Source organism: Ipomoea nil, unplaced genomic scaffold, assembly GCF_001879475.1.
Source record: "Ipomoea nil cultivar Tokyo-kokei standard unplaced genomic scaffold, Asagao_1.1 scaffold1250, whole genome shotgun sequence".
Taxonomy (NCBI): Eukaryota; Viridiplantae; Streptophyta; class Magnoliopsida; order Solanales; family Convolvulaceae; genus Ipomoea; species Ipomoea nil.
In genome coordinates, this window is record NW_017617678.1 from 2,246,615 (window position 1) to 2,256,594 (window position 9,980).

The window sequence follows — 9,980 nt, forward strand, 5'->3', positions numbered from 1 at the left end:
TTTCCTATGATAACTTGCCTTCCAATCATAAGTCCTGTGTAGCCTCTATAACATCCACACATGAGCCATAGTCCTAAAATGAAGCAATGCAACATGAGGCTTGGAGGAAGGCAATGAACGTTGAAATAGAGGCCCTAGTTCAGAATGATAACTGGACATTAGTGGATCTGCCTCAAGGAAAGTCACCTATTGGGTGTAGATGGGTATACAGAGTGAAACACAAGGCTGATGGATCCATTGAGAGGAGATACAAGACCAGATTAGTGGCTAAATGGTATACTCAACAAATGGGAGTGGACTATATGGAAACCTTTTCTCCAGTTGCTAGAATGACCTCTATTAAAACATTCTTAGCTTTGGCAGTGGCCAAGAATTGGGATATTCAATAACTTGATATCAACAATGCTTTCCTACATGGGGATCTTGATGAGGAAGTATATATGGTTTTGCCTCCAGGATTTGAGGGCTCTAAGCCTAATCAAGTCTGCAAATTGCTTAGATCTTTATATGGCCTTAGGCAAGCTATTAGACAATGGAATGCTAAGTTGACAAAGCCTTACAAAATGATGGTTTCCTACAGTCCATTGTTGATCCTTCTTTGTTCACCAAAACTGCAAACAGTTCATTCATTGCCTTGCTTGTTTATGTGGATGACATCCTTGTAGCAGAAAAATGATTCATTTCAGATTCAGGAACTATAACAGATGCTAGACACTTCCTTCAAAATTAAGGATCTTGGCCAACTGAATTTTTTTTTTTTTTTGCGCATTGAAGCCTACAGATCTCCTAAGGGCCTCAATTTATGTCAAAGAAAGTATACATTAGAGATCTTGCAAGAGAATGGTTTCTTAGATGCAAAACCTGTTGCAACTCCATGTATCACAGGGTCCAAACTCACCACAACTGATGACACCTTGCTTAACAACCCTGAAATCTATAGAAGGTTGGTTGGTAAGCTTTTGTATTTGACAAACACAAGACCTGACATTACTTATTCTGTCCAACAACTGAGCCAATTTATGGATAAACCAAGGGACACTCATCTAGTTGCAGCTCACAGAATTCTCAGGTATCTCAAGGCTTCACCAGGAAAAGGTCTGTTCTATGCTGCTAATTCTAAAGTAAACTTGAAAGGGTTTTCTGATTCGAATTGGGCCACCTGCACTGAGACAAGAAAATCTGTAACAGGTTATTGTGTTTATCTTGGAGAGTTCTTGATCTTTTGGAAAACCAAGAAACAAGCCACTGTCTCAAGGTCCTCATCAGAAGTTGAGTATAGGGCTTTGGCTTCCACTGTTTGTGAGATTCAATGGCTTCTTTATTTGATGGCAAAATACCTCTCTTCTGTGACACCAAGTCTGCCATTGCTATAGGAGAGAACTATGTGTTTCGTGAATGTACGAAACACATAGAGATTGATTGTCATATTGTCCGACAAAAGGTGCTTGGTTGATGAGCATTGCATCGCACAGTTAAATTGCAGATGGTTTCACCAATGTTTTGCCTAAACCATTGTTTGACATCTTTCATGCTAAGCTGGGACTTCAAGACCTTCACACTCCAACTTACCAGGGGGGTGGGGTGGTGATGGAGGATCAACCAGCTTAGACTTCAAGGGCTTTTATGTCCTTTCTCATTTTGTTAGTTATAACTGCCTCTTTCCCCTTCAGTGTAATAAGCATCATATATGCTCTTCTCTTTCTGATTGTAAAACACTGTTCTATTCATTCAGCACAACACACAACTCTATTACCATCATCAATGAATGTTTCGTTTCTCTTTCATGCTCAAACACTAATGTGACTCAAGCCAAAATCATCAAGAAGGAAACTGGTTTCCTTCTCCTCCGTTGATTCATCAACGACCGTTACTTTATTGTCGGAAATATCGGTAGTGTTGGGCAGAATGTTGACTGGAACCCTAGTGACCCGTGATAGCAGGTCACAAACCGGTTTTTGAATTTCATTTCACCAAAATACAATATAATATTGATGGGACTTCTTAGGTAATGTTCGAGGACTTATTTGACCATTTTCTCTTAAACTAATAAATTTCAAATTAATTTTTTATTATTAAATACTTATTAAAATATAAAATGCAAACTAGTAAAATAATGTCATATATTTCTTTAAGATATAGATTATCATGATCAAATTGCTTGCTCGGATTTGATTACCTACCAACCAAATTAATTAATAAATAATAAATCTGTCGTGGATTAAATGAAGGATGCATGACAAGACCTCCAACTAACTTCAATATCTTCCTACATGATGAGCAATATGTTTTTGCTAATATATATAACTAAGTCAAACATATTAATAATTACTACTTGAACTAATTAGACATAATTCTGATGTAATGAATAAATCCAAACATTTGCTAACACCCACCAAGCCCCCCTCCCCCTCCTCAAATACTATACTCAAAATATACATACACATAAACTATAATTAAAAGGAGGTGACACCTAAAACTCATAAATTCAGTTCTTACCAATATCTTTTTGGTCTTGAACGTAACACATGACATATAGTCTTATTATAATTTAACTCCGATCCCTCAATTGTTATATTGTGAATCTGGATTCAATATCATGCGCAATACAAATCTTGCACTAGCTAACATATTTTATACCTTTATTTAACATAATTTGTTAACTAAAGTACATAATATGTTAAGTACAGATACATAATATAAATTATAGAGTCCGCAATGTGTATAGTAGACCTTGGTCCACGATATAATTTGCATACTATTTCATGTGTGGTTTGTACGTAATTACAGGAGAATGAAGGTTACCCATTGCCAACTCTTGCTTAGAAGTTACCAGTTTCACTCGTCAACAACAACAATAATAATTTTAAAAATATACTTTCATTTTTACATTATTAGAGATTTAAGTTTCAGCGAAGAAAGTAATGTTAAATTTGAGTGTAACTTTTGTTTGTAGAAGTGTTTCTTCTATTTGATTAATTTAGTAAAAAAACTTTGTATTCATTAGTTGTAAATGATAGGAAAAAATTTAAGGAGTACGCATATATTATTAGCTATAATTAGTTTATATTAATGCTAATTATAATAATGTCATCATTGTTATAAATATTTTATTATTATGGCCATTAAACTTGTGACCTTTTGTTAGCCTTTACTTATTTCATTACTTATTGAAATTGCACCGTGAGACTTGAAATCAAAAAGTAATGTATGTTTACTTGTTTTCTAAGTTATGCACCAGTTACGTTCATTAATTAAACTTGATTAAACAAATATAAATAATGAAGACAGAAAGCATAAAATAAAGTAAAAACACAGAAGAATTGTTACGCAGTTCGGAGCTCCTTCTCCTACGTCTGCGGGGCACCCCACGTCTGCCCAATCCACTATAGATGTTCACCAAAAGGAGTATTACAAGAGGTAAATACAGATGGCCTCCAGCCTTTACTACTACCACTCTTTCTAACACCTATCTAGGACCACTACTACAGAAATGATATACTACGTCGCTTAATAGAAGACGGTTTTTTAAATAACCGTCTTCTATTATACTTTGTTATACTACGACACATAATAGACGTCGGTTTTCTAAATAACCGCCTTCTATTATATACTACGGCACATAATAGACGGCGGTCTTTAAATAACCGCCTTCTATTATATACTACGACACTTAATAGACGGCGGTCTTTAAATAACCGCCGTCTATTATATATGGCGTCACTTAATAGACGGCGGTTGTTAAATAATCGCCTTCTAATATATATTTACGTCACTTAATAGACGGCGGTTTTAAATAACCGCCTTCTAATATATATTTACGCCACTTAATCGACGACGGTTTTAAATAACCGCCGTCTAATATATATTTACGTCAATTAATAGACGGCGGTTCTTAAATAACCACCGTCTAATATATATTTACGTTACTTAATAGACAGCGGTTGTAAATAACCGCCTTCTAATATATATTTACGTCACTTAATAGACGGCGATTTTAAATAACCGACTTCTAATATATATTTACGCCACTTAATAGACGGCGGTTTTAAATAACCGCCGTCTAATATATATTTACGTCAATTAATAGACGGCGGTTCTTACACGGCACTTCAAGAACCGCCGTGTATTTATAAAAATAACCGCCGTGGTAAGTGTGTTTTGTAGTAGTCGACTGACACACGAATGCTTGAACAATCTTCACAAGATGCTTCAGCTGTACCACGTACAGGTCATGTATTACAGATTAAATATTCTTAACAATTAAATAACATAGCAGATTAAACCAGGAAGCTTTGTAATAAAAATGTGCACTCAGAATTGTGATCTCAAAATCGGCAATCTTCCTCTTTCGAACAGCTTCCTTTTATAGTAGTGTGTATGAATTACCATGATCCTTAAAGTCAGCATCTCACTCCTTCAATTATTCCAGGCCACACGTTTTTGTTAGAAGCCTTCATTTGTGCGCTGCTGATGACTCTTCTTTTCATTTGACAATTCATATCATCCACTCAATTACTTTGATAGATATCAAGTGATCCAAGGAAGGATTAATGCTAACAACACTTAATTAAAACTAATAACAGTAATACTAAATAAAATAGCCAATAAGGTTTTTAACGTGTATAAATAATTTTACACTTACAATCTCCCCCTTTGGCATTTTATTTGGTAAAACTCAAGTATCAAATACTTTGGACAAAAATTGAAACATAACCAGTTTAGTTTTTATTTAGAGCCCTTAGTATAGGTACTGAACAAGACATAGTGACATAATAAAAAAAAAATTAATATAATAATAATAAAAAATTAATCTTAATTCCTTTTCGGATCACATGTCAATAGTATACCTGATTAAACTTCTTCAAGCCTCCAAACATAATCACGAGTGGACCATACACAGTAGGAGCGAATAAGCAGCAGATCATTACATAATTCAACTTGTTTATGCGAGTAGTAGCTCAAAAACATACCATACAAATGTCATCAAAATTACCATAAAGACTACTAATCCCCCTAACAGAATAATCCTATTATTTCCATAAAAGTTTACCAAAAATATACCTTAACAAAAACTTCCAAAAGATATACAAGATTATACCTTAAAAGCTTCCAAAACCACAACTAATACCATCATACCATCATACTCCCCCTTACTCCAAAAACTCCCCCTTTTTGCCAAACATCATAATAGTGAATTAGGTTTACGGTGCAGACGGGGTGCCCGAGTCCGAACCATCATCTTCGTCTTCAGAACCGGAACCAGACGAAGCAGCACCAGTGTCGGCTAAAATCTGGGCGTATATGTCCTCCATGCGACCAATTTCCTTGAGTTGAGCATCACGTAATTTTTCAAGGCTGGAAATCGTGGCTTGTTGAGAGGCAACTGATTGTTGAACCTGAATAATTGAGGCCTCAAGTGGAACTACAATTTGCCGACGATCAACCAAAGTCTGAGGCTCTTTAGGAATCGGTTTGGAACCCGGTCGTGAGGCAGGCACAGTGTCAGCAGACGAAGCTGGAGCAGAAACCAGTGGAGCAGGTGGAAGAATGTCGGGAAGCGTATTGAGAGAAACTCGATCATCATAGTGGCCCTTTTGCGTGAGACGATCATCATATTGATAAACATTGTCATGAGAGGTAATAATTTCTTCCTTAGACGGCTTAAATCCATGCTCTTGAAGAACTCCAAAAATCAAACTCGGATACGGTAGATGAACCTTGGCTTCTTTCTTCTTCAAAAAAGTCATCAAGTGAGAGAAAATAGCCACCCAAGGTTGAAAGGAAGACGATTTTTGATCTTGTAGAGTAGCGCGGCCAACTGTTCCGAAACAAGATGATGACGTACTACCGGGATCCAATTTGTAGACGCAAGACGAAGAAGAACGAAGTAAACAGTGGTGAGCTTCAAACTCGTGAGTCCTTCACTCGGCCAAGAAACATCTTTGTTATGAGTCAAAGCGGCAGCCAATAAGTGCGGACTTGGATCCGGAGAAGCTGGATGATTCGGGGTTCCTAAGTAAGCATTGATCTCCGCTGGACCAAAGGGGTAGCATTTGTCCCGAATAAAAACCTGATGAAAGTGTGCCGATCCTTCAGTAAATGTGTCCATCGTAAGATTGGTATAAAATTCGGTTGTCAACCAGGCTGAGTATGGACCAACATGTCGAAGAGAGGCTAATAAATTCTGATCACGCAGAATGGGTATGATGTTGCATTTTTCTGCCAACTCCTCCTCATTAATGGATTTTTCCAAAATAAAATCCCTATTGACATGGACCTTCCAATCGGCTGATAAGGCAGGTGAGAGAAGCCGTGGCTTATAAGTCTTGCTGGTCCCCTTTGATTTCGAACCGGATGGAACTGGTACGGCCGGTGTTTTAGCAAGGGCACGAGATCGAGTGATTCTGGGAGGCAGGGTGGACCCCCTCCTCTGATGTTTGTGTTCAAATATAGTCTCCACATCATCAACAGTAGACAATTTTCTCTTCTCAGTAGGCCCTAAAATAGACAATTTTTCCTTCCCTTTCCGGGAAGATTTAGACAGAGGTACAGTAATAATGGGGACATATGCTTGAGATGGTGATACGGGTAAGGGTGCATGTTTGGTCTTGCATAGGGAGGCAGGGATGTTTATGGGTATGGAAAATGCAGAGCATGACACTGGTAGGACAGGCGCAGATATATGTTGAGCAATATTTCGAATAGAGAAATTGGATGGCAGTGAACCCATATAATCAGATAATGCAACAAAAGGTTCAGAGCTTCACAGTTCTAGATGGAGATTGAGACACCATCTCTGGTAGTGGCACGTCAGGCGCAGCAGATGATTCGGACGGAATAGACCATGGGACAGCGGAGATGTGGCGGGCAAGGGCATGAAGCTGGCGTTTTTCTTTGTTCGAGAGTCATTCAAGAAGAAAATCATGATCCTTGATGGTGGCAAGAACTCGATCCATAGTCTCAGGAGATAATGGAGAATCGGCATCAATGATTTGGCGAAAAAGATGAGCTCGTGCATATGAAGAGACAAATGAGTGAAACGGGTTCTCCATTAATGGAGCTTTTGTGAGAATAATGGTGAGAAGATGAGAGATTGAAGATGATGAAGGAGAGTAGTCTCGACTTAGTGGAGGCAAGAGAGGAGACAAAAAATTAATGTTCAGGTGATGGCTTCTTAAAAAACATGTAGTGATAGGATGGCTAGAAGTCTTAGATGTAGATGATTATATTTAGGCTATTGAGTATGAGTAGGAGAGAAAGTAGGTGTTTGTTTTGAATGGGTCTTCTAAATGTAACACAAGACTAGAAAGAAAAGAAGATTATAAGGTAAGGAAAAAATTCGGACACCTAAATTTCGAAGGAATGGCCGAAACACAATGTTATCCCTACAAAAACACTCACGTAACACAAAAAGATGAACTGTTAGAGCAAACAAAAATTAAAATTAGAATTAGTACCTGATCGATGGAATTAGGCAATTAGAATGCAAACTCCAAGAGCTGCTCGAAGAAGTTCAAACCTGGATTTGTCTAAAGGTTTCGTGAATAAATCTGCAAGATTTTTGTCAGTAGAAATATAGTCTAAAGTTATTTCTTTTTCTTCGACTAGTTCACGAATGAAATGATGACGAATATCTATGTGCTTCGTTCGGGAGTGTTGAACTGGATTTTTAGATATGTTGATCGCACTCGTGTTGTCGAAGAAGAGGTTCATATTTTTCTGATTTAAACCGTAGTCGGAAAGCATTTGACGCATCCAGAGTAGTTGAGTACAACAACTACCCGCAACTATGTACTCAGCTTCTGCAGTGCTGAGTGATATTGAATTCTGCTTTTTACTCAGCCAGACAACTAGGTTTTTTCCAATAAAAAAACGCCCACCGGACGTGCTTTTTCTGTCATCGGCGTTTCCGGCCCAGTCAGCATCACTAAAACCTGTAAGACTAAGATTAGTGTTAGTGGAATACCAAATACCATAATTAAGCGTACCTTTAACGTATTTTATAATATGTTTTACCGCCTTCAAGTGTGACTCTTTTGGATCAGCTTGATAACGTGCACACATCCCAACACTTACCATGATGTCTGGTCTACTAGCACTTAAGTATAGTAGACTGCCAATCATACTTCTGTACATGGTGGAGTCAACAGAAGTTCCATTGTTGTCTTTGGATAATTTGGTTGTCGTTGAGATAGGAGTTCGGGCATCTTTGGCCGATTCAAGACCAAATTTAGATAAGAGATTTTTCGCATATTTTGCTTGGGATATAAAGATCCCTTCTTTTGACAGATTTACTTGTAACCCGAGAAAGTAAGTCAGCTCTCCGATCATGCTCATTTCAAACTCTTGTTGCATGACTTTGACCAGTTGGTCCATTTCACCTGTCTGTGTGGACCCAAACACAATATCGTCAACGTAAACTTGTGCAATACTTATGTTTTTACCTGATCGTTTTATGAATAAGGTTTTGTTTGATCCCCCTCGTTTGTAATTATTCTGAAGTAAATATTGGGCAAGTTTTTCATACCAGGCTCTTGGGGCCTGTTTTAGCCCGTACAGGGCTTTTTGAAGCTTGTATACATATTCCGGATGATGTGGGTCTTCAAACCCTTTTGGTTGAGCAACATATATATCTTCAGTGAGATAGTCATTTAGAAAGGCTGTTTTAACGTCCATCTGAAAGAGCTTGATTTTTAGTGCACAGGCAATGGAGAGAAGCAGTTGGATTGATTTTAGACGAGCTACAGGAGCAAACGTTTCGTCGTAGTCGATTCCCTCGATTTGGGAATACCCTTGAGCTACCAGTCTTGCTTTATTTCGAGCGATGTTGCCGGCTGCGTCAGTTTTGTTTCAGAAAATCCACTTGGTACCTACAACATTTACATTATTCGGTTTAGGGATTAGAGTCCATACCTTGCTTCTTTCAAATTGTCCCAATTCTTCTTGCATGGCCTTGATCCAGTGTTCATCGGTTAAGGCTTCTTTGATATTCTTTAGTTCAATTTGCGATGTGTAGCAGGAGTATCCAGCTAGTTCAAGAATGTCGCGTGTTGGTTTACCTCTAGTTTTCACACCTGAACTGGGATCTCCAATCACGTTTTGGATCGGATGATTTTTCTGGGTACGAGTTGGAACGTCCATATCATCTTGATCAATGTCTAATTTTGACTCAGATTCAGGTTCAGGTTGATTATGTATGGGCGATGAGGTATGTGACTCAGGGTCTGGTTCTAGAGTACCAGCGTCAGGGGTTTTAGGGCGCTGAGCTTCAGGTTCTATCACTAAGTCAGGTTGAATAACTTCAACAATCTCACTGGGTTGATCATCGATGACGACATTTGTGGACTCCATGATAGTTTTGGTCACTTTATTATATACTCGATAGGCTCTGCTGTTGGTGGAATAACCGAGAAAGATTCCTTCGTCGCTTTTTGGCTCAAATTTTGAAACAGGATTCCTATCCTTCAAAATAAAACACCGTGAGCCAAAAATATGAAATGTTTGGCTTCTTACCTTTCCATAATTCGTACGGTGTTTTTGTTGTGCCTGGACGTAGGTAGACACGGTTGATGATGTGACATGCGGTGTTTACAGCCTCAGCCCAGAACTTTTGTGGTAATCCTTTGGCGTTGAGTAATACCCTTCCCATTTCCTGAATGGTGCGATTTTTCCGTTCTACAACTCCGTTTTGTTGTGGAGTTTTTGGGGCTGAATACTCATGTGTAATTTCTGATTGATTACAAAAGTCATCGAACAGCTTGTTTTCGAATTCTCTGCCGTGATCACTTCGAATTCGACTGATGGATTCATTCATTTCCTTTTGAAGTTTTAATCCCAGTGTCTTGAATGCTTCAAGCACTTCGGACTTCTCCCTGAGAAAAATAACCCAAGAAAAATGTGAAAAATCATCAACACATACCAGTATGTATTTCTTACCTCCAAAACTTTCTGTTTGAGTTGGACCAACGAGGTCCATGTGA

At 38.2% G+C, this 9,980-nt stretch overlaps 1 protein-coding gene across 1 annotated transcript; it reads left to right on the forward strand.

Annotated features, from left to right (window-relative positions):
* Positions 1–440: 440 nt before the first annotated feature.
* Positions 441–1,373, forward strand: LOC109184126 (uncharacterized mitochondrial protein AtMg00810-like). The gene is made up of 2 exons (XM_019334174.1): positions 441–579; positions 775–1,373. The coding sequence occupies exons 1-2, from the start codon at positions 441–443 to the stop codon at positions 1,371–1,373; spliced, it is 738 nt and encodes a 245-aa protein (XP_019189719.1).
* Positions 1,374–9,980: the final 8,607 nt, after the last annotated feature.

Bases quoted from the DNA above. Each gene is read 5' to 3' on its own strand.
- LOC109184126 (XM_019334174.1), top strand. From the start codon at position 441: ATGGTTTTGCCTCCAGGATTTGAGGGCTCTAAGCCTAATCAAGTCTGC. The intron at 580-774 runs GTCCATTGTTGA...TGCGCATTGAAG, and splicing joins CAAAATGATGGTTTCCTACA to CCTACAGATCTCCTAAGGGC.